The 24,881-nt window shown below is 41.5% G+C and overlaps 1 protein-coding gene across 1 annotated transcript; it reads left to right on the top strand.

Annotated features, from left to right (window-relative positions):
* Window positions 1-17,819: 17,819 nt before the first annotated feature.
* Window positions 17,820-22,908, top strand: PTGS2 (prostaglandin-endoperoxide synthase 2). Its single transcript, XM_075157084.1, has 9 exons — window positions 17,820-17,928; window positions 18,040-18,183; window positions 18,649-18,792; window positions 19,207-19,388; window positions 20,230-20,313; window positions 20,503-20,749; window positions 21,751-22,037; window positions 22,201-22,348; window positions 22,502-22,908. The coding sequence occupies exons 1-9, from the start codon at window positions 17,856-17,858 to the stop codon at window positions 22,906-22,908; spliced, it is 1,716 nt and encodes a 571-aa protein (XP_075013185.1). The 5' UTR covers window positions 17,820-17,855.
* Window positions 22,909-24,881: the final 1,973 nt, after the last annotated feature.

Genomic DNA, 24,881 nt, shown 5'->3' with positions numbered 1-24,881 from the left:
CAGAATTTGGCACAGGAGCCTGAATGATTCTCACCAGGTTACACATGAAGCTAACGGCAAAAACCTCATTTTAATCTCAAAGTCACCCTTCTTCCGGTTCTGGAAGAACTGGTTCATTTATCCAGGTTGTTACATTTCTTCAGGGATATCTTTGATAAAGCTTAACATGATAACACAGTGCCTCACATAAAAAGGCAAGCATGGAAATTTGTGACAAACTAGAAACACGAAAAATAATTATTCCCTTCCCATTATTATGCTTTCTTTGAAATAAAACCCTAATTTTTTTTCCCATGTTCTGTTAGAATAAGTGAGATGCTTGGTCACAAATGACAGAAGCTCTGAGACTGTGATTAGGTCTAAATTTGAGAACATCCATATGATCCATATGTTCCTATGTTATTAATATAGAAGAGAGCAATGGTTTTGCTCTTAAGAATACCCATATCTTTAAGTAACTATCTCTAATCCTAAACACAGAACATAAATATCTATGATTGATGTATGGAAATACATAGATGGATCTTCACCTTCCTCTAAACTGAATGGGTCACAGTTGGAACAGCAGCAGAAGCATCACACACAAATCTGTAACATAATACGTACACCTACATGATCTTTGTTCTGGGTTTTGTGTCAGTAGCTTAAAAACCCAACAACCTCCCATTCAGTTTTCTCCAGGTTTAGCTATTTCTAAAGCTTTTCCAGTATGATCCCACTTGTACTAACTCCTATTTTTGTTACCCTTATAGAGACACATGGCTTTTTAGAGCTAAGTATGTGAGTTCAAGTCAGCATTTATCAGATTCAGCAAGGGAGCGTTAAATTCATGGACTGGTCTTTACATACTGTACACACCGTCACAGTGGCAAATTCATGATTGAGCACTTTCCCTCATCATAATTCTGTGTATTAAAGCCTGGGGACACGGTTGTACCACTCGCGATGTAAATATTCTCAGGATGTTTTGAAACCGAAGTCCTTTACAAGACCAACCTTATTTTGCCTCCACTTTTCCCATTTCTAAGTTGTAATGAGACAGCACAAAGAGAACCACTACTTCACAGAAGCTTTTTGAAAGGCATTTAAAGGCTTGGATAAGTAAAATGAATAATAAATTTGTCACTGAAAAATTAGTAAACATTTTTTTCTGGAAAGTTAAAGCCTAATAAAGCTCAAGTCACCCAAATAATATGTATGAAAAACTACTGCTGCCTTTGAAAAACAAAGTGTGGAGGAAATAACATTACAGTAACAATGGATCAAAGCTCAGTGTAAGAGCTTATAGAAGGGGAAGGTGACTTTGTTTTAAAGGAAAGCTGATTTCATTTAGTCATATTCACACTCTCATACCCACAGGATTGCAAGCACTAGGATGTGCATGTCCAAGCAGTCTGATCAGCGTTCACGCACCAAGAATGTGTTTCAAGGTTGCATGGTCAGGTTTCCTTCGATGACACAAAGGACAAGAGACAATGGCTATCAAGTCTTAATCGTAGCTCCTCTGTTCAGCTGATGTTGACAACAGTGTGCTGGTTTTGGCTGTCTTCTGTATCTTCAGGAGCCGATGGTAATTAATTTCTATCCTGTCAAATATCTGTGAGTCTTTATGATTTGCTCAGACATTTTCCTCTCAATGTGGTTGCCCTGAAAAGCTATACAGAGATGTGTTGGGCTCTTCATGATTCGTTAGTCTAGGTGTTCATATTTTTAAACTCAAGCACACATTTATAGAAGATTATGGAGAAATATGCCTAGCTAGACCCAACAGAGCGTGTGTACAAATCATACCTGTACAGTGGATCCCCAACTATCCACACTTGGTCCTTTATCAAACGTCATGATTGTCTAAAAGAGCAAGTATGCCAAAGGAAAACCTTCATATTTTTTACTTACCTCTAAAACGACTATGAAAAATGTAAAAGGCTATCTCAGTTTAAATTGCACTGCACTAGTTCGTACAGGGATATGTGGGTGGCCTGCGACGACCTGCATGTAGTTTGATCCTACTCAAATTAGCCCTCTCCAACTATATTCCCTGGCAAGCAGATCAGTAACCTCTTTGGGAGCTATCAGCTGTGTGGATAAACTTTGTGTCCTCTCCCAAAAATGTTAATTTGTTTGATATTATTTCTTTTTGTTACTTTTTTTTACAATTACTTTTAGTTTCCTATGTTTAGATATACTTTATTATCCTTACACATATTTATCTAGTTGAGTTCATAAAACATAAAAAACTGGAAACCTGGTAAGGAAAATGCTGGGGTCAGAACCCGAGAGAGGAGATAGAAGAGGGCACGTATGTACATTGCAATTCATGACTTGTACACTCTCACGAACTTCAGCAAAAAGCAACCTGAATTATATAGTGTACACATCCAACCGAGAGCAACTTGCTGTGCATTATCAGTTGGCAAATATTTTGAAAAAACAACATTTTTCCTTTTCGAAAAGGAAGCGGGAAGACAACAGGAGGAGAACCTACAAACAGATAATCATTTTCAGTCTGCTAAGTTTTCACCCCTATTCTCTGGGCTGTCAAACAGACAAAAGAACAACAGCAAGCCAAAAATTATCAACTAGCCATGCCCATTATTTATTAAGTCCGGTCTCTGAACTGAAGACACTATCCCAGCTACACAGGAATGACCTGGTGTTGCAGAGCGTGCAGCTCACCGAGCTTTTCAAGAGGTGGGGGTTTTGACAACCTCTGTGAGCTGAACAGTTCTTATAACTAGAGAAGGCAAACAATCCTCTCTCACACAACTCCCATACCATGTCACGTCATATGGACAAAAGGAGGTGGTGTGAATTCAAAGAACAAGAACGGTGGCTATCACTACCGCAAAATTTGTATGGATTATTTTAGGATTAATTCCCTGTACAATTTGCACGTCAATTCAAATTTGTAGTCTAATTTGCCTAACGGTACTTTATTCAGTAACTAAACAAAACATGTTAATTATTATATTTTATTTTTGAAGTTAGAAAAATAAAGTTTGCTTCCTTTTTTTTTTTTCCCCAGAGGTTTTTGTATGTATCTTCCCTCTTAGCTGCAGTACCCAGCAGGTATACTAGGTCTCAAAATAGGCATTTTCAGTTTTTTTCTCACTGGATGAGGGTACAAGCTAGAAGGAGGGAGAAAAGATTTTGGTTTTCTACCCCTTTTTGTACAGAGATGAACAAAATGATGACTCGTTCTCAAATTAGCAGGAATAGAGAGTTACTTTTGAAGTGATACTTAATTCAGCAAATAAATTAGCTCTTGGCCAGTGAAATCCATCAAATGAATCAGGCACAAATTAACATCAAATATACTGGCAGCTTCTTGTTCTGTAACTTCTGTGAGCACAAGAGGAATCCTTCAAAACTTCTGTCCAGTGCAAGACATAATGAAATGCTTTATGTGGGTCCTTACACAAATCCATGAAAGTCAGTTTGGAAGCTCTTCGGCGTCTATCTGAAAAACCATGCAGCACTACCATACCGTGATAGTTCTCCTACTCTAGATGTGCTCTTGGACATAAAATAACAGCAAGTTTTCTTCCAAATCTGTCTGTCCAGCTCTGTTTTTCATGTTTTGCTAACTGCCCGTTGTCTTCCAGCATCGACTCAAACAACTGAAAAACCATAAGCCATACTTATAAAAAACCTCTCTAGGGAGCCACGCTTCTAATCTACGACAGATGCATGGAATCAGCAGAGGGGCGAGCCTGTATGCCAGGCTGGACTAAAATACTTTCAGCTCTTGTCAAAACAAAGCACTTTGTGTAAAAAGCATCGTGCTGTATTTTAAACAAAAATTATGCAAATGTGGAATGCATTGTTTGCCGCAAGCTTCAAATACACCCTTTCAGACCTGGATAAGAATATGGATATGGCAGGGATCACTACATTTAAAGACAAGTTCTGTCGCTTTCCTAGCAGTGCTCCTGTTCATGAATGCCTGACCTTGGGCACAACTGGGGTTAGAGCTCAGGGCTGAGCACTCCATCCCAAAATCAGGACTGATCCTCCTGTAGAGCCCAGACACTGGTAGTTCAAAAAGATGGTTAAAAATGGCTATATGAAATGTGAAGTTCAAAGTGAGAGAAAAAGATTTACCTTAAGACAAGGACATAACTATGCCAGGTGGAAAAGCCCGTTTTTAATCCACAAGAGGTTAACAATTCATTAATATTTTAGTTCAGTATCTGCACAAGAAGGAACAGTTTAGCAACAGGAAAATTAAAAGTACCCTCCTAATTAAGTTGGGATCAGAACACCCTGGGAAGGGGAGGTTTTGAGATTTTCACCCGGATGAAATCCAAACAGACTTAGGGTATAAAATGAAACACAGTATCCCAATCAACACTATTTTTGATGACTGAAGCCTGAAGTCGTAGTTTTTGAATAGGAACCAGTTCCTAAGTTACAGAGTTAGGTAAGTGTTATCCAGCTGATGGGCTGGTAGCAGGGTAAGAGACCTTTTGGATTTGATCTAAATATAGAGTTCTGCATACAGGCTTGTTTCACTCCTGTTTGCCACAACATTTTAACTTTGATGTTGTGCATAAGTTCTTTACTTCACATTAATCTTACACTGCCTTGTGCTGAGGAGGACTTCCAGGTAATTGGCAAACACTGAAATATTCCATCCCCAGGATAAGACTCGTAGAGTATCCAAAACATTGCAATGTAAATCTCCATGGAGCTGCAGAGACTTGTTTGGGAGCGGGTAACTAATCAACTGATACCGTAATACTGTATATGCAGTGAAGTGCAGCAAATATAAAAAGGATGTTACCCGGATTACCTAGTAATTCCTGCCATGCAAAGTGCTTTGCATTTGCTGGGGTTTTTTCTTCCCCATTCGGTATTGCTCAGTGTGACAATAATATATGACTTCTCACAGTACTGCCTTTATGTCATTTACATTCATTAGTGTTAAAGAGCAGGGGATAAGGAGCCTTGGGCAAGGGGGCTAATCATTCTTACCAGCCAAGTGAAACGGCAAAATGTTCTACACATAAATATTTCTCCTTTTTCCTAGCCTCTGGAAAGTCTATAAACATTTCAAAATCCCCAAGAGCTAAGTTAGAACACCTAAGAACTACTTTGCATGAAACACTCCATATTTAATTGATATGGGCAGGAGCGCCAGCTATTTCGAATGAGTTCACCGAGAGGAAGTTCACAAGGTCTTGCTTGCCACATCCACACTTCCATTAACAGCCACCCCGAGGTGCCCATGGGCCTGACCCAGAATCATCCGAGTTCACCGAGTCCAGGAGAGAGGGTGGAGGAGGCTTTCGGGAGTTGTGCTTGTGGCTAAAGCGAGCCATGGGGGTCCTATTTGCATAGGAGCGATGGCCCTTCCCTACAAAAATCAAGTCAAGAGGAAGGACGCACACTGCAGGGAGTCAGGCATTTTTCTTCTCAGCAAGAGCCGAAACTCCTCAGGAGCTGCAGGCAAAGAAGAAAAGCTCACCAGGAGCCAGCGGGGAACGGTAATCCCCGTCGGCCCTGCCACCATCTGCTGACCTAGACACCACTGAAGGCTTATCACAAGATTGTGATAGCCTTTGCAATGGTCTGGAACCAGTCACTTCAGAGGAACTGGCGGTGGCTCAAAGAAGCAACGACTCCTTGGGGGCACCAGCACAAAATTAGCTCCCCAGACAGAACTCTGTAATGCTGAAATACACCCTATTTCCATCCAAACCTGGCCCCAAGCCAAAGCTGAGGGCTGACTGGCCCGAGGTTTCTGGCAACTCTCTCCAAAACAATCCCAGGAAAACTGCCATACAAAATGAAAACCCAAAATAACATGCATTGCCAGAACATGTTGCAAAGCCCTCATTTACTTAACGAACTACCTATAAGGAGCACACAGCAAGGCACAGAGTGGCACCAGCACAGAATTTCCACAGCGGGTGGAAACAACTGAACAAGACAAGCTGAAATGTTTTCAGTTGGGTTTGTATGATTTATCTTCTCTTCACTGAGGGTTAGGATGAGAAATAAATCCAAAAATATTTTAGAGACTACCTCTGTGTAAACAGAAAAACAGTGGAAGAGAGTCACGTCAATATTAAACCAAATTTACAATAGCTCCACAAAGAAACACCATCAAAATTCATGATATAGGATGAATCGTGTGGAGTACAATAATAAAAACTGTTCACAAGATCATATGCATTACTCTTACAAACAGTAATGAGATATTCAGCTAGAAATGAGTTAGTCCTTTAACCTGTATGCTGACAATTCAGTACCTGGAACAAATAAACACATACCCTTTTCTAAGAAAACATCCCTTCAGGAGGTATTCCCTCATTTTGCTTTTTGTAAAGGGGCATTCCTACAGGCAAAGGGGGCTCTGCAGCAGTGCGGTTTGCTGGGTTCTGCTTCCCTAACATACACAAATAGAAACGATAAGCCGATGACATTCCATTTGCAGCACAAGGGCTGAAACCTATAACGAAGCTCAAGCACCAAAAGGAAACGTCAGATGTTTTCCCTGGCAGATACTAAACTAGGTGGGCTGTGGGTCTGATCTCTTACAGCCACTGCAGTGTTTGTATATCTCCTTAATTATTTTCTATTTTTATATTTTTGATCATTATACATTTTCCCTAATTGCAAATTCTAGGGAAATGAAATTAAAAACAGCGAGACTTTATTTCCTGATGAGTATCGCAATGGCATTATTTCCCTCGGAGGCTTGCTTTTGAGCCCAGCGAGCCAGCCAGGTTTTTTTTGCCATTACATAATTGGCCGTCTCAAAAAGCATAAAAGCATTTGAACAATTTCTAAATGATTTGCCCTTGCTTAGAGTCATATGTCTTGGCAAGACATAACATGATGTGATGTCTCCTTCACAATCATCTAATTTCACTTTGAAAAAAGCAGGAGTTTCTCCAGATTTTCTCTCCCGAGCCATACATTTTCTTGGCAGAATCTTCCTGGATTAAAACTCTTGTTCCGACCTGAGTAATTTAACTCGCAGTATTTCTTAAAGTGCCTTCAATTCCCACCGGTAACTACGAATAATTACAGCAAGTTACCCACTTGCTTGAGTTTCTGAAGGCCTTTTAAGGAAAAGGATCATGAGGAACAGTTTTTATCTGGTCTCCGAGTCCTTTTCCCTCACCAGTAACCAGCTCATTTAATATCATTTCAGTCCTTTTATTTCTTAATGTCTTCCTATTATTTTTAATCGTAAGAGTATGTTGGAAGTGAGGCAAAGTGACAAGCCATTACAAGAATATTGGAAAACACTCCTGATTCAATTCTGGAAAGGGAGATGACTAGAGAGGAGACTTGGGAGTTTGGATAGCCCGCACGGAGCACCACCTGCTCCAGGAACCTCCCCACCCTGGTGCAAGCTGTTACTATAATTTGTGCGGGCACGGTCCACTGTCCATCCCAAAGAGCTACCATGAGATTTGTGTCATGGAACATTTTTGTTTGTCTGACACCAGATGACTCCTCCAGCCTCCCAGCTGTGAAGAGCTGGAGTCAGTTTTAATGAACTCAGCGTCTTAATATCAGCATTTTAATCCACATCTAGTCCTCAATGAAAAATGTACCTTGGTGGCATCTTCTTCTGTGGGCACTGAGTGAAAGCTCACAAGAAGAAGTTGCAGAGTGGAACTGCTTCCTTCTCAAAGCACTCAACGTCATTACTTAACAAGCTTTGTTTGATCATACTACAACCCCCAGTGGAGTTACTTTAAAATTAATTTGCTGGTCACAGTAAGTACAGCAGAGTCACAGCAACCAACACAGCAAGCTTTGCAATACGTGCAAAGCAGCGTTTGAAAACCGGAGGACAAGCTGAGGACAGTTCACGCTTCCACAGACTTGCACCGAAATAAACCTCCACTGAATGTTATTATACGCACTGCGAGTGTATCCACATCATGAGATTCTGCTGTTGATCACCAAAGTCCCATCATGTATTGAAAATGTAAAAGCCCTAACAAAAAGTCTTACTGCACTGTACACATAAGCTTTCACAGTTATTATTCACATGTGAGCTTCACATCTAGAAAATTGATTGCGATATATTAGACTTTGATGAAAACTCATTTGTAGCTAAGAGAGTGTAAAATCATGATGACATTACACTCGTGTACTTAAGATTGTAAAAACATCCCGATACTTCTATTAAGCATTGCTTTAAGGACAGAAGTTGACAATGAACTGCCCGAGTTAATAAATCCGTCTCTGCACAGTCACTGGCAGTCACGTACCTTTATAGACTGTAACTGCCCACAGAACTGTATCACTCCGCCTAACCTCGCACATCAAAGCCTTCCGGAAAAAACTCAGCATCCCATCAGACAAATGTCTACATTAGAAGAAGTACATGAGCTGCACTTAGGCAGTGCTAATTTTTTTTTGAGTCCTTGATCATAATATTCTGTGAATACAGATGATTTATAGTTATATATTGTTATATATATAGTTATATATGTGGACTCTACATATACCATATATAGTAACATATGTGGATAAATGTTTTAAGTGGAGTTAGATTCAATCTTCTATTCAGTAAACCCTCTCATGGTTTGTTTCTTGCAGTTTATGCTACAGTGCTGCTGCTTGCTTTCCTTTTTTTTCCTTTGGCAAGTGATTATATCTGAGATACAATATACACCTCCGTAACAAAAGACTGGCTTTCAGCTACATGACAAAGGAGCATTTGAATCACATCCTGGGTTCAGCTCTTATATTTAAGCATTTGATGAATACACCAAGGAATATTGTATCTACAGGATCTTTGGACTTCTTTTAGCGACTAAAGGCAGCTCACCTTAGGAAACTATGAATTCTCGGAAAACGTTACAAAACCCTGCAGAGTAGAGGTTACTAGATGGATCAGCAGTTTTTGCACTGTTGTAAACTGATCTGGTAAATGCTCTTGTAGGAAAAAAAAATCTCTTCTTTGCAGAAATAATGGTTACTTTCTGTAAACTGAATGAGAAAAGAGATTAATGAATAAAACTAAATAAACTTTAGTACCCAAAGAGGTGTTTTATGTAAAAAAGCATTATGCTGAAACAATTTTCTACTCAGTAAAAGCTACTACAGTTTCCTTCATCCAGTTTAATGTCAGCGTGGTGGAAAGCGATGGAAAATTACAAAGTATGGTATTCGCTTCATAACAACAGACCAGCTTTCAGCTGCACAACAAAAGAGCGTGAGACTGGATGAAAGAATTCGCTAAAAGTTAAGCAGGAAGAAGTTAAAATTCCAGCATCTGCAATGAGGAACGTAGTATTTGCAAATCTCTCTACAGATGGATTTTCTGTGGAGTTTTTCCACAGAAAGATAAGCCTTTTGATTGTTTTGACATACAATGCTTACTATTAATGGCATAACAGAAGCAATTACGCTAATATGAGTTACAGCCGTTTTGTGAGATGACAAAAAGCAGATAAAATGTCAGCTGACGCTTCTTTATGTCAGGGAGTTACAAAATCTCATGGCGTATTTTTCAGAGCTAACTGTGATCAAATGTCTACATAGGAAATACAAAGCATATTGAGGCTGCATGGAGAAAAAAACCAGGGGCTCTGCTAAAAAAACCCCAGAGAACCAAATCACAATAGCGAGAAGTTCACAGTTTAAGTTTCGTAGCCAATTGCCAACAAAGAAAACCTGTTTTTCTTCATCCAAGTAACAACGAAAAATATTTTCCATTCTAATAGGTACAGTTCAAACAGGAAGAAAATCCCATAGATGAGTGTATCCAAACAAGGTCTCTGAAAAATTATTTGAAATTTAAAAAAAATCCATAGATCTGACCCAGAGCATGGCTGCCAAAAAGTAATAACCTATGTTTATAGCCTTTTCCTTTAAATTCAGCCTAAAAAGGAATTAAAAGTCTTGCCACCTAAAAAAAATGGGACAGATAGTAGCTAGGATGAAATTTTCAGAGTCAGCCTCTGCCTCAGACATACGGGATAAAAATGTTGTGCTTCATACTCCATTCGTCTATGCTCCTTGGAAAAAGTTCGTCCTAGAGTGCTTCGAGCTGAGTTTAAGTCAATTAGGGCTTGTTTTTCAGGAACTAGTCAGGCAGAACTGAATTTGTGACTACCAAGTTTGCAAATGAGGAAAAGAATAATATTGTCTAATATATTTCACCTGAAAAACAAAACACGGTTCTGGAAGCCATTCTGCTGAAGCTTCATTCATTAACTGTCATTTAAAATAACGTGAATTCAATGTCTAGTCACCTCCCAAAGCAAAGAGCTCAACCTTGCTTTGGATAAGGCGGAGATTCAAATTTTAGCTGTTATTAATGAGCAATTCTTGTGTTCTTTTTCTCTCTAGTTTTGTGACAAATTGATGTTTACCACGTACCAAGAAGTGTGCAGATGCCCTATAGCCATGTTATAATACAGGTAACTGGCAAAGAACTTGCAAAGCAAACAGGCCTACCTGGGAGAAACCTGGCCACGATCCAGAACGATGAAGATGAAGTGTAAGGTGTCTCATTTCACATCTCGTCTCACAAGTTAAATTTGATGTAAAGTCACTCTTTTCACCTTAGTTTCACTCCAGCCTTTGACTCTTAACTGAATCTGTCAAGAATGTCAGAGGATTAAAACAAGAACTCGGAGACATTAATAAAACGAGAAGCACGGAAAGCATTACCTGAAGGGGGTTTACTCCAAGCAGATGTTAATGATAGAAATGACAATCTTCTATATTGGAAAGCATCCCCCAAAACTCCTGTTGGCTCCCAAATAAAACACAAGCAGTGGATTTATGTGTCTTCTTCAGTAGCTGGAGTGCAAAGGTACGCTACTTTGAAAAGGGGGGAAAAAAAAAGGGGGGGCCCAAACATGCTCAGGTCTTGCCTAAATCAGCCGTAGCTTTTCGTGCCATCTGCCTATTTTTTGTACACTTTTTTTTGGATAATTGCAGGAGGAAAAAAAAAAACCCAACCCAAACTAATTTGGATAATAAGGTATACTCCCATTTTCCTAAGCAATGATCAATGCCCATAGTTACCCCATTTAACTGACCTCCCTCCTCAACCTCATGCTCCTTGTCTCCCCGAAACAGGTCTGTGGAGGCAGCCAGAGCCCGTCCACAGGCATTTCTTGCCAATCACTGTCCATGGTATTTTTGTTGGGTGCAAGGCAGTCCAGTTCCCAGATCTCACATACTTTATATTCATACGCATTTTTGACTGGAACAAATGTCTTTTGTGTTCCAGACAACAATAACAAAATTGCAGTAGTCTAGAAACTTCACAAATGAGGTACCTTTTTACTGGGATTTTTCTGGAAAAATAAATAAACCTCCCTTGTTTTAAATCCAGATAACAGAGTATTTTTGTTTTCCAGCAGAACCTAGGGGTGCCAATGAAACCGGGACCCAAATGACCAGAGCGCTCCATGAGGACACAGAATAAAGAGGCAGAGAACTGGCAGCCCAGTTGCCTGGCCAGACAAACCAGGGGGTGATTACATGAAAGTTTAGAGCAACTACATAACCAAACACTTCTGTTAACACATTTCTGATTAGCAGAAGGCAGCAAAAGAAGCTTAAAGACATCGACTTCCTCCTAAGGTCCTTAGATTTTCAAGAACGTTTTCAGAACATCCAGAATTGTTATCGTATCTTTGTACCCATCAGCCTCGGAGTGCGTTTTTGCTTCGGATGCAACGTATTAAAATTTTCTGTGATAGCAAACTTCAGATTGAGCATATTTTGCAATAAAAGAGCAGAAAAGTACAAACTGAAGAAATAAAGCTGGTTCGCCTGCCAGGAAATTACTGCACTATTAAACATGATGATGAGATTCCCACAATGACAAAGGAAGGGAAAACATTTGAAATATATTAAAAAGGCTTGAGGATAAATTCACTGCTAGTTTAAGTGCAAAGAGCCCCACTGATTTGAATTCCATTTACTCCTTTGAACCAGCTCATATGAGGAGTCTTTGCTTTACCAATGTTCTTTCCACGTAACGCACGGATCCCATACAATCTATTGGCTGGACGATTTTTCCGTTTTAATAGAAACCTGTAAATGCAAACAATGGATAAGGAATAAAAGTGTTTTCTTTCATTCCGTTTTACAGAGTACCTATAAATATTTCACTCATGTCTGTGCATGTGTCACAAATACCACGTTTCACATAACTGCACGTTACACCTCTGAGCTTGTGGTGAAGACAAACCTGACAAGGCTCTTATGTGGATCTTCGTAACTACGAATATAAATATGCCTTTATTTAATATGTGCATCATCTACTCTCTGTTTTAGAAAAATACTGGGTGCTCACTAAAGTGGAGATGAGCAGCTCGCTTTATCAGCACCTCGCTAGGGACCACAAGCAGTCTTTGCAGTCTCATGCTCTCTCCCCAGACTATTCAGGATGGCACAGCTCTGTCAGAGCCTTTCTGTGAGTCCTCCGGATCTTGGACGTGGCCAGACCCACTATGCAGGTGAAACGCAGCAGAAATCAAAATCGTCCTGGCACCCAGACAGCTACTGGTGCTCTGCTTCATCTCAACTCCAAAGCGTGCTGTGCAATCAACTCGTCAGGGAACAGAAAAACCAGTGAGAAGATGCAGCTTTTTCCCTGGAAAAGCAATCTTCCCAGGGATTCTTTAACTCTAAGATACACAACAAAATCCTTTCACTCTCTATGGGCACAATTTTAACAGGTCTGCAAATTAAAGGTAGATTATTTTGTTATTTTCACCAGATATGATGCAAAACAAGAACAAACTCACATGCCCTCTAAGAACCTTAAGTTCTTAGAGCATATAGAAAGAGAGGACAGCTAGAAAACAACAGACAAGCAAAAATGCGTTAAAAAGTCTTAATATTTGATTTTTAAACCAGTTTGGGGAGGTAATTTATGACTATAAAGTGGCAATATTATAAACAACTTTTTTTTTTCCCAGCAAGTTATAAATCCTAATTCATCTTCCCTTTGTTTAGCACATTCCTCTGACATAGGCAGCATCCAGCTCACAGTGAAAGCCCCTGGGAGTCATTCCCATGCATCTGATGACAAAGCCATTTTAAAAATTATTTTTTAACAGCGCAATATAATCTGGTAGTTCAAGTATTTGTTCAAATGCATTTTTGATAGCTACAATTTGAAATTTTGGAAAAACAAAAAGTATTCCAAACGATCCATTTGTCTTTTTACATCCAAGTTACTTAAAATTACTCAATTTTTTTCCTGTCTTTTATTTAACAATTTCTAATGACAGCTTAACCTTGCGAAGTTTGGTTACAAAACAGAGCTTTATGCAGCTTGGATTGCAAATGATTAAATTAATAGAGCTTATTCTCAAATAAGGTATCATCTAAACAGTAAGAAGAGCAAAAATGAGCTGCATATCATCACTTCTCATGTCATACAGTAAGAAACAAACGTCCAGCAAAAGAGGGCAGTAATACTCAGTGAATCCTCCTGCTTCCTTAACAGTTGTCGAAAACAGGTCATGTGGGGTTCTACCTACTATTGGGGCAAAAAAATCTGTATCAGCTCATATTCCACTATGTAGAGAATTGTGACTTAATTTCCATGTGCAGCTGTTAAGAAACGTCCCAGAATGGCAGAGACGAATTTCACTTCAGGGGTGCAAATATTCCCGATGAGAAATGAGGGATTTACTAATTTTTCCTACTGAACCATAGCTACAGATAAAACAAATGAAAATCATCGGGGGGGAAGAGGCATTTGCTGGAAAGATTTTGTTGCTTTGAAAACTATGCGTAAAGGCTGTACGCACCCTGCAAGGCAGACATGCGATGGGCTTTGCAAAGCCTCAATCTCCCTTCTACAGAAATGCCACCTCAGAAAAATAATTATTATTAGAACAATAGCATTTGCCGTGATTTTCAGGAGTCAGTGCAAAAATGCAGTAGCACCAGCTCTCAGGGAATCACCTTGTCGCGGGGTCCCCCTCCTTCTGATTCTCTCCCCCATCCCAGCAGGGGGGAATTATTTCCTTCCCTAGAACATTTCTTCCCACAACGGTGCACCGGCGACAATACCGCACCAACCGAGATTCCCTGATTCCCATCTATGAGCTGATTCCTCGACTGGAGAGCCAAGGAGTGATCAGCAAGACTCGCTCACCCTTTAACAGTACCATATGACGTCATGCTCAGCATATAAGGCTGGGCAAAGAAGAAGAAGGAGGGGACATTCGGAGTGATGGCGTTTGTCTTCCCGAATAACCGTTACGCGTGATGGAGCCCTGCTTTCCTGGGGATGGCTGAACCCCTGCCTGCCGATGGGAAGGAGTGAATGAATTCCTTGTTTTGCTTTGCTTGTGCACGTAGCTTTTGCTTTACCTGTTAAACTGTTTTTATCTCAACCCAGGAGTTTTCTCACTTTTACCCTTCTGATTCTCTCCCCCATCCCACCGGGGGGGAGTGAGCGAGCGGCTGCGTGGTGCTCAGTTGCCGGCTGGGGTTAAACCACAACACACCTCCTCCAGAAATTTCAGCCAATGTAAAAACGTTGAGGTTGAGGAAGCTCCTCTGTTCCACAGACTGCTTTCATCTGGACCAGAGGGTACTTAAAATAACTCTCGCAGAAGTAAAAATAATACTGATTTTTTGCAAAGATGGTTTATATGCTAAAAAAAAAAAAAAAGAGCACTTGTTAGTTGATGCATAAAATCTCCACCTGGTGGTGAATCCTGCCACAGCAAACTATTTTATTTTTAAGAAAAACTCCCGTTCCAACATATAACCAGTTCTTTATTATAGACAATCCCAAAACAAGTGGGGAAAGGCAGCCTTCAGAAAAACAGCACTATCATATCTCCCTGATTTTCCATCATCTTGGAAAGCTGAAGAATCCTTGCAGTTATACTGCAGCTATCAGGCGAACGAGTGGCCTTCCCCAGCCGAAAACAGACTTACAGAGAGCTCACGTTGCACCGTATGTAGGGTAGGGTGGAAGGTGAAGTCTGCTGACTGTTTTTTTAGCTGCAAAAAGCGCCGCTTCCCAAGGAGAAGCGTCCTCTGCCAAGGCTGAAGTTCTGCCCTGTTGCTTGGTTTGCACATTGGTTATTTATAATAACCGAAAACTTTAAGCAGTATCAGCTACCTCTATCCCCAGGGCCCTCCTAATCATAGCATAGTTAGCTTTGTATTATCATTTTAGGGGTCATTCTCTAGCTCCACACAATTAGTTCAGTTTTCCCCTTGCTGGTTCTACACCCTAGAAACATTTTCTGCATTTACATTTTCCTATGCACCTTATTAAAACATAACGTCTCACTTGCCTAGTGTTTTCAGTAAAGTCTTATTATCTAACAGCATCAGTAAAAGCTTTTTAAAATGGAATAAAATCAGTGTAAAACGCACATATAAAATCTACGAAGCCAGACCCTTGATCTACGGCATTGTGCATACCATGCATCCCTTTCTACACCCTGTTCTGCTGGACATTACCAGTGTTTCATAATTAGTCAATTTGGCTCATACACCTCGTAATGCAGGAACGAAACATCCCCCTTTCACACTCGATAAGACTGAGCAACAGTTACAAGACTTGCACGTAGCCCCAGCCTGCAGCGACCCGCGGTTCACGCAGGAACAGGCTCCCCACGGACATCCTCTGCTTCCAGCACGTGGCCAAGGCCCGTAGTATTTTACACATATGCATGTAAATACATAAATATATAAGTGCCTTTTCCTATGCCAGAAGAATCATGCGATTACAGACCTTCGTGCACCATTCCCTAAAACATCTAGGATGACCTACTGCTGATGTATACAAATTATTCACTAACCACAATACAATTCTTCTGGGCCAAAAATAAGATTTTGTTTAAACTGAACCCAATCCACTTTCTGTAAGTCACCGATTTGCAATTTAAACACAATCAGCATCAGACCTCAGAAGATATTTTTATTGAAACAGCAATGGATTTTTTTCCCTTTGGTGTTTAATGCTGACATCAAGGGCAAAAGTGCGAGCGACGGGACGACTGCCGCACGCCCCCAGCACCACGCTGTCGAGAATTACACAACCGCGTTACATCCTACTTGTTTCATAATACATCTTCCACGCGCAACGAGGATTAAAAATAGTAGTAGAGCGTACTGATTAAAAAAAAACAATCTATGACAAAAAAGTAAAGCATCCTCGAACGGCAAAATCCATGCAGCACTGAAGGAAGTGAGCAAAGATTTGTTTACAAAGCGACTACACAGAGCGGTGGGGGGTATTTTAAAGCAGAAGCACTGGGGAAAAGTCACCGGTCGTTTCAAAGTAAGATGCCTAATAACGGGATTTGGTCTCATCAGAAACATAAACATAGAGAAATACAATGAAATACGCTCAGCATTCCCTTCTCCCCCCCGTGCGCGTTCACTTGCAACACAAGAGCCCTGCAGTGAGCCCCCTTTCGCGCGAATGGAGAAAAAAGTCCTCCGACCACTTCGTTAACGAACGTATTAAGATTACCTCATTAACAACCTAAACCCGGAGCAAGAGCCCTCATTGCTGTGTCAGGCAGAGGGGGGAACCCAAACGTCGGTAGGATACGAATGGTATCCTGCCTGCTGCCCGCTTCGTTTTTCCTGCCGGGTGAGAGTTTTCATTGCACTTTTTCAGTCAGGAAAGCGCCTTTTCCCCCGCGGGCAGAGCCCCACGGCGGGCAGCTGCGGCGACGAGCTGCGTTTTGGAAGCATCGCTTGGAAAAGGGGCAGTTTGGGGGGTCAGAAAACTCGGGGGGGGGGGGGATTTCGGCACCTCTTTGGGCCCTGTCGTTGGGCACAAGGCGAGCCGCCGCGAAGCGCCGAGGCCCGGGGCGGCCGGGTGAGGGGGGCCGCCCGCCGCCCTGCCCCGAGGAGAGGCCGGCGGCCCCCAGGGGGACAGGACGAGCCCGGGCGCCGGAGGCCGCCGGGGGCTCCAAGGGCCGGGTGCTCCCCTCAGCGCCCGCCCCCCGCGGCTGCCGGCGGGAAGAGCCGCGAGCAGCCCGCGCGCCGCGGCCCGGCTCGGCTCGGCCGCCGCACGTCCTCCGCCACCTCAGCGCCCCCGCCGCGGCGTGACGGCGGCCGGGGGCAGGCGGCCCGGGCCCGCGCAGGTGGGAGCGGGCGGCGGCGGGGCGGGCCGGGCCGGCGGAGCGAAATCCCCTGTTTCCTGATAGTTTCCGGCGGGCGGGCGCAGAGGGGATGACTCACTTGGCGGCGCCGGGGATAAATAGGCGGGCGCCTACCTGGGAACGGCACTGGGTTCTCGGCGCCGAGCACCCGCAGAGCCGAGCACCCGCAGAGCCGAGCCGCAGCGAGAGCCCCGCCGGGACATGATCGTGCCCTGCGCCCTGCTGGCCGCCCTCCTGGCTGCCGGCCACGCAGGTGAGTCACCTCACGGGAGCGGGTCCGGGTCCGGGTCCGGGTCCGGCCGCGGGTGAATCGTGATTCAAACCACGGATGGGGTTTTCTTTTCTTCTTTCCATGCAGGTGGATTTAATAATTTGGTTTTTTAATGTTCTCTGTTCTTTTGTGATTTCTCGCATACTTGATATATGGTAGAAAGGATGTCAGGCCCCCATTGGCCTGGGGAGACAACCCAACCCTTCTGAGGGGGCTTATTGCCGTCAGGAAACACAGGCAAATTCCTGTGCTTTTGTTAATAACAATTACCTGCAGTAGCCTAAAGAGAATGGATGCTCATTCTCTTGTCTTCCTGCCTCCCTTTAATAAGCATTAAACTTCAGGGCATTGTCTGCCTGCTCCTGAAAAACTAGCTTAGTGAGAGGACAACCCCAGTGTAGCCCTACGAGACCCTAATCGGAGCATTTGCTTTCATTCCAGCCAACCCTTGCTGCTCAAACCCATGTCAGAACAGAGGAGTATGCATGACGACGGGATTTGATCAGTATGAATGTGACTGCACAAGGACAGGATATTATGGGGAAAACTGTACGACACGTAAGTATCTTAAATCTCTTTTCATGGAAATGAAATCTGAGAATTCAGTTTGAGGATTGCAGGTTATTCTCAATAGCTAACTTAGAATAATCTTTCCATCAATGCTCACAGCGGAATTCTTCACGTGGCTGAGGCTAACATTGAAACCTTCGCCGAATACTGTCCACTACATCCTCACCCACTTCAAAGGAGCCTGGAATATCGTGAACAACATTCCCTTCTTACGAGATGCTATTATGAGATATGTATTAACGTGTAAGTATGAATTCTCCCTTCTAGCCCTTCTAACTGGCAGAAGTTCCTCATAGGACTCCAGAATATTGTACTTGGTTGGTCCATATATAAAGTTAGCAAGCTAAAATGCACTAAGGTAAAAACACTCTAACCAAAATTTAACATTTCTGCATGATTGCAGACTTGTATGAAATGTGCTTTGAAATGGAAATGAATTTTGCTTTAATCTCTGGTAGAATCCAGGATTTTGCTAGCATAAACTTTGCACTAAATTGCCCATGTTAATAGTTGGATGCAGCTGATAATCCAGGACCCAGTTCTGTTATTCAGTAACTGTAATCCCATTTAACATCAGTAACTGATATGTGTGGAATTTGTCAATGCAACTGCTGCCAAAATATATATGGAAAAGATCTGGCCTTGCGATTTACTTTTTGGGACTAAAATGTACAGTTTAAAGAAATCAAATACTTTTTTCTTTTCCAGCAAGATCACACTTGATTGACAGCCCACCAACTTACAATGGTGATTATAGTTACAAAAGCTGGGAAGTCTATTCCAATCTTTCCTATTACACAAGAAGCCTTCCACCAGTAGGACTTGACTGCCCAACACCAATGGGTGTTAAAGGTAAGGAATAAACCAGATGCGTAATGTTCACCTCTAGGAATTTCTGCTTTGCTTATCCTCTTAGAAAACACCATGTCTTGTCTATAACTTTTTTTCAGTGTAATTGGCTTGTCTATAACTTTTTTTCAGTGTAATTGGCTTTAAGAATAGCCATGTTTTGGATGCACTGTGTAAAGACCTAAAAGATAACTATTCTGGCTCTCGTTATTGAGTTACATGCTAACAACAGGGAATGTAGAAGTTTCTAATAAAATCAGGAAAGTGAGCATAGAAAAGCACATAATTCCCATATTTGTATGCTGCTATCCTTCAGTAATACATTGAAAGTCTTAAGAGTTATTGTTGTTAGGAACAAAATTAAGTATTGCATAAACATAGTTGTCTTGAATATCTCACTGTTTCTTTCTCTCGCAGGTAAGAAAGAGCTCCCAGATTCAAAGCTGATTGTGGAGAAGTTTTTGCTAAGGAAGAAATTTATTCCTGACCCACAAGGCACAAATATGATGTTCACATTCTTTGCCCAACACTTCACTCATCAGTTCTTTAAGACGGACCACAAGAAAGGACCTGCCTTCACTAAAGCTCTCGGCCATGGGGTACGATCATAGCTCTGTAACTTGAACACAGCACTTAGTTCTTAGGAGCTACTGAGCAGCTAGAGCGGGATAGTACGGGTTGTCGGGGTACACAAACACTGGTGCATGTACCGTGCAACACTGTTTGCCACAAACCGATGGCTTACGCCTTCTGTAACTTCTTCTTAGGCAAAACTCCAGCACTCGATAGCGTCTCTTCCTGGGTCAGAACCGCTTGTGCAAAGCACATGGTTCTGTTTAAAATACCTGCACAGTGATCTGTATGACTTTTTTTATTCTTCTCAAGAATCTGCTTTCACCTAAAGCATGCTAGATAAGTTCTGGATACTCGGTGGCTCTGGACTCTTTCTGTCGGTCGCGAAGAGCTGTATCTAGTACTGTAAAGTATCTTGTGTGCTGCTAATTGAAGAGACTTAGTTTAAAAAGAACTTCAAAAGCAGACTTGGATTTAGGATCTATATCTACAAAACAGGCAGCCTTTGGATAAAGAGTTCTTCAGCGTAAGTGTAGTGTGTATGTCTAAAATGGAGAGCTATAAAATATGTGTGTATATACAAAGAGCTGTCTGCATTATAGAAAGCTGCTGACACTTTAAACAGAGTCCTCTTCAACTGTCAGTCAATTTAAAAACTTGCTCTTATGCAGAGATGGCTCCAGTTGCCAGGAAATAATTTGGCTTCATCTTAAATATCAGTGCATGATACTTATAAGGTAACAATAATATAATTAAAGGTAAACATCTAAGGGATGAGCTCCTATTGGCATCCATAGAAGTGGGACCTATCCTAAAATAGCAAAAAATGTGGCTTGGCTTCATGTTCCAAATGCTTTTATTTTATAGGTTGACTTGAACCATATTTATGGAGAGACTCTGGAGAGACAACTTAAACTGAGACTTCTAAAGGATGGAAAGCTAAAATACCAGGTATGGCTTACCTCAGAACTCCTGCTCTCTTATTGGATGACATATATTTCCTAAAACTAGCACTCTGCATGGTGTAATGGATCTAAAGTGTAAGCCTAAAGTCAGTACTACCAAAATCAACACAGCTTAACTCATACGCATTATAGCTTACGACTCTCTTGTTTTGTTCTTTCTCCCTCCTCCCGGCAGATGATTGACGGCGAAATGTATCCACCAACGGTGAAGGACAGTCAGGCAGAGATGATCTACCCTCCTCACATACCTGAACACTTGCAGTTTTCCGTCGGGCAGGAGGTGTTTGGTTTGGTCCCAGGCTTGATGATGTACGCTACGATATGGCTGAGGGAACACAACCGGGTCTGTGACATCCTGAAACAGGAGCATCCGGAGTGGGATGATGAGCAGCTGTTCCAAACTACTAGACTGATATTGATAGGTGAGTGTCGCTTCTACTACATGCAACTCTCACCTTCTCTCGAGCGTGACACTTCTACCCATTATCTACTGCAGCTGCAGTAGGTGCAGTAAGGGGAAAAGCTATTACTTAAATTGGTGTGTGAGGGCATAATCTGAGCCTTCATGACCCGTCACTGGGACTGTATTAAGATACAGCTTCCTCCCAGCTATGTTAAAGACAGAACTGAAGACAACTGAGCTAAGTGATACTTAATTCCCTTATCTAAGGGAAACAGAACTGGAAGCAGTGAAAAGGCAGGAAGCTAAGGTTCATTTCTCAGGGAGAAAGCGTGTGAAGCTAGATGACCTCAGACTCTCAGATCTTGTGGGTTCTTCGTGGTTTTTTCCCCTAGGGTTGGGTCAGTTCAGGTATGCTTTAAAAGAAAGGCTGTGATTAACTCTAAAGTTCAGGAAGTTATGTAAAATGTAATTCTACATACTTCGCCTGTCTAATTATCTGTTCAGTGGTATTTCGTTTTATGTAAATGGTGGCGTACACTAAGCTCGAAGAGACCTTGCCCAAACTGTGACTGAAACAGTAAACTAGGACAATTTTATTAAGCAGCTCAGAAGCTGAGAGTTGCTTTCAGATACCAACTTTCTTCATTATCCCCTACCTCTATCCTAGAGAGTATTGTATAGCTGAACACAATGTAGATACTGATGTGTGCTGTTCGGTGGAGCATTCAAGGAAGTGTATCTTGGCAGGGGAGAGGGGAGCAAGCTATAGAAAACACTTCTCTTCCGCAGCCGAAAACTCTTGGGATCTTTAGTTCCATCCCTTACTCCTAGTCACATGAAATGTGTGAATCATTTTCTGTAAGAGATAACAAACACTTCAACATGGTGTTATCCTGATCACTGTAGTATTTTTTTTTTTAGAACGGTTCAGAAATGGTATTTTCTCTCAGAGCAGGGTAACCACCTAAAGCTTCTCAGGGAACAAGTAGCAATATTCTCTTCTGTTTCATTGACCAACAGGAGAGACAATCAAGATCGTTATTGAGGACTATGTGCAACACTTGAGTGGCTACCACTTCAAACTCAAGTTTGATCCTGAGCTGCTGTTCAACCAGCGATTTCAATACCAGAACCGAATTGCAGCTGAATTCAATACCCTCTACCACTGGCACCCACTTCTGCCTGACACTTTCCAGATACACGACCAGGAGTACACTTTCCAGCAGTTCCTCTACAACAACTCCATAATGCTGGAACATGGCCTTTCCCATATGGTGAAATCTTTCTCCAAGCAAAGAGCTGGCAGGGTAGGTACTTTCTCAAGTTGCTAGTGAACCAATAGAGATATAAACTGGGGGTGGGACAAGGGGGTAGAATAAAGCTATCCAAAACTACTCATGTACTACAAAGGCACAACTTCCTCATGACTCTTATCGGGAGATCTTACTACTTTTCCTCTTTATTAAATAGGTTGCTGGTGGGAAAAATGTTCCTGCTGCAGTACAGAAAGTAGCAAAGGCTTCAATTGACCAAAGCAGACAAATGCGATACCAGTCCTTGAATGAGTACAGGAAACGCTTCATGTTGAAACCATTCAAATCATTCGAAGAACTTACAGGTAACGGTTTTCATCCTTTCTAACAAACAAGGGCCCTTTTCTTAAAACGGCTAACAGGGTCCTGCAGTGCTATTACTGGACTTGAACAGGATAGCGTTGCAATGAAAATAGGATTTTTTTCCACTTACGGTTTTTACTCATCAATAATTACAGGAGAAAAAGAAATGGCAGCTGAACTGGAGGAGCTTTATGGAGACATTGATGCTATGGAGCTGTACCCAGGCCTTCTTGTAGAAAAGCCACGACCAGGTGCCATCTTTGGTGAAACAATGGTGGAGATTGGAGCACCCTTCTCTCTGAAAGGACTGATGGGAAATGCTATCTGCTCCCCCGAGTACTGGAAGCCTAGCACCTTCGGTGGAAAAGTGGGCTTTGAAATAATCAACACTGCCTCCTTACAGAAGCTCATCTGCAACAACGTGAAAGGCTGTCCTTTCACTGCTTTCCACATCTTAAATCCTGAACCCACAGAGGCAACTATTAATGTTAGTACCTCAAAAACAGCAATGGAAGATATCAACCCCACACTACTACTGAAAGAGCGATCTGCTGAGTTGTAAAAATCCATCTATCTATTTATTTATTTAACTAATATAATTTATTCTATTTATGGCTTAGTGTTTAAAAACAAAAAAAAAGAACTTGAGCATCTTCATTGCGGGGGTTGCCCTAGATTCCTTACTCGGGTAAGGCTTCCATTTACAAAAGGGATTTTCTGTGTTTGAGCTCTACAGTGGTGAATCCCTTGTTTAAAGTCTTCTGTAACAGAACTACGTATTCCAAAGTGGACAAAGGTTCCAACTTTTTTTTAATGTTATTTTAATACTTGACAAAGGGTGTTGGTGGTTTTTTTGTCTTTTCACTTGATAGGTCACAGAACACTACAAAACCGAGTTATTCCCTCAGCAACTTCTTAAACTTGCAAACAGGCTATTGAACTAAAAGTACAAGAAAAACTTGACTTAATGAAAAACTGCCAGAAAAGATTATGAATTCAGTATGAGCACTCCAAGATTAACAAGAAATACATATACTTGAGACTCACTTATTTACGTAAAGTCAGAAAACGTGTTGCATCTATTGTTGATACTACCTCTCCTTCATTGCAAATAAGGCACTTTGTATAGTAACTTATATGTTTGTTTTTATGTGTAAATCTACTTTCATGTGGCATTATACTTTTTAAAATTTAGTTATTTAAAGAAAATAGAACTTCTCTTGGATCCTACTTGGTTTTGAAGCATATGTCACAGAAGTATTACTTGTGTAAGAGGATGATAATAAGGTACTGAGGTTAGAAATAACTGACTTCCGGGCTGCAATACAAGGCTGCTTGTATTCCGATACAGATGTTTTATTGTGCAAGTTTTGGGGGGGTCTTAAACTTAGTCCAAAGTATTGGTATTCTTTTCATAGCTGTAGTTCTCTGGTCTACTTGATAATGTAATTTTAATCTCTGTCACTTTAAGGACAAATGGACAGTATAGCTTTAGTTAAGGATGTGACTATAGTATAGCCTTGTGTACCCAAAACACGGAGATTATTGGGGAACAGTGAAAACTGAGAAGCTGTGTAAACATACGCAGCCGCGAAATGAGTACAGAGTAGATCTAGCAAAACTTCAAGGCACCAAGACTTGAAGGTGTCTTATGTCCATGTGCACAAGCCATGCTTGTGACTTAGTTCTATTTATTGGGGGGAGGAGGGATAATGTTTTGTTTATAACTTATAAACAGAGGCATTTTAAGTAAGTGGCTTAAGCTTGCTTAAAACTGGCGAGCTAGCACAAAATCTCCTGGACATATTTGTCCTGATCCAGCACTAAAATACCTAGTCTCATCCGGGCACATAAGAAGTTACACAGGATCTTGTACCAGCACTTCAAACTTTGCACATAAGGGTATCTTTTTTTAATTTCTAGAGAGGAAATGTAGAAGATGATCTTCCCATAAAAACAGCTGGGGAACTATAGGTAAAAAGAAAAAGTCACTTCAGACTGGAATAGAGCAGCAACCTGGTATTCTGTACCCCTGCCCAAAATTCCTTGGCTTCTTGTGGAGAAGGACTTGAGTTTTATGTTTCATCTGAATCTCTCAAGCACTTGTAGAGGTTCGTGCGTTGTAATAGCTCTGGCATAGTATAGTTTGACTGTGACTTCTGTTTCTGTTGATTTGTTTAGAGACACCGATTACCTTATGCTGTGTAAGTTTGTAATTGTTAGCGTGAATAGCTGAATCGCGATCTCCTATAGTGATCAATACCAGTGACTGACTGGAAGTGGTCTTTGGTATGAATGCTTTGGGAGAAAGAAGGGCATTTGTTTTCCTTTCTCTATTTGAAGCATGAAGAAGGGAAAAACTTCAATAAGTGGTATTAAAAGGTGGTCAGTACTGTATATGCTAATAAGTGAAGACTGCTTGGACACTTGTTAAACATGTAATTGTCATTCAGATCCATTTTTGGAACAGGCTTCTTCAGAGTGCCCTGCTGCCGTTAACAAGGAAAAGTGTTTGGCTTAGAGTCAAAGGGAGAC

Source organism: Calonectris borealis, chromosome 8 (assembly GCF_964195595.1).
Source record: "Calonectris borealis chromosome 8, bCalBor7.hap1.2, whole genome shotgun sequence".
NCBI lineage: Eukaryota > Metazoa > Chordata > Aves > Procellariiformes > Procellariidae > Calonectris > Calonectris borealis.
Note: the sequence above shows the minus strand (reverse complement) of the source record. Positions and strands in the feature narration are given on the sequence as shown.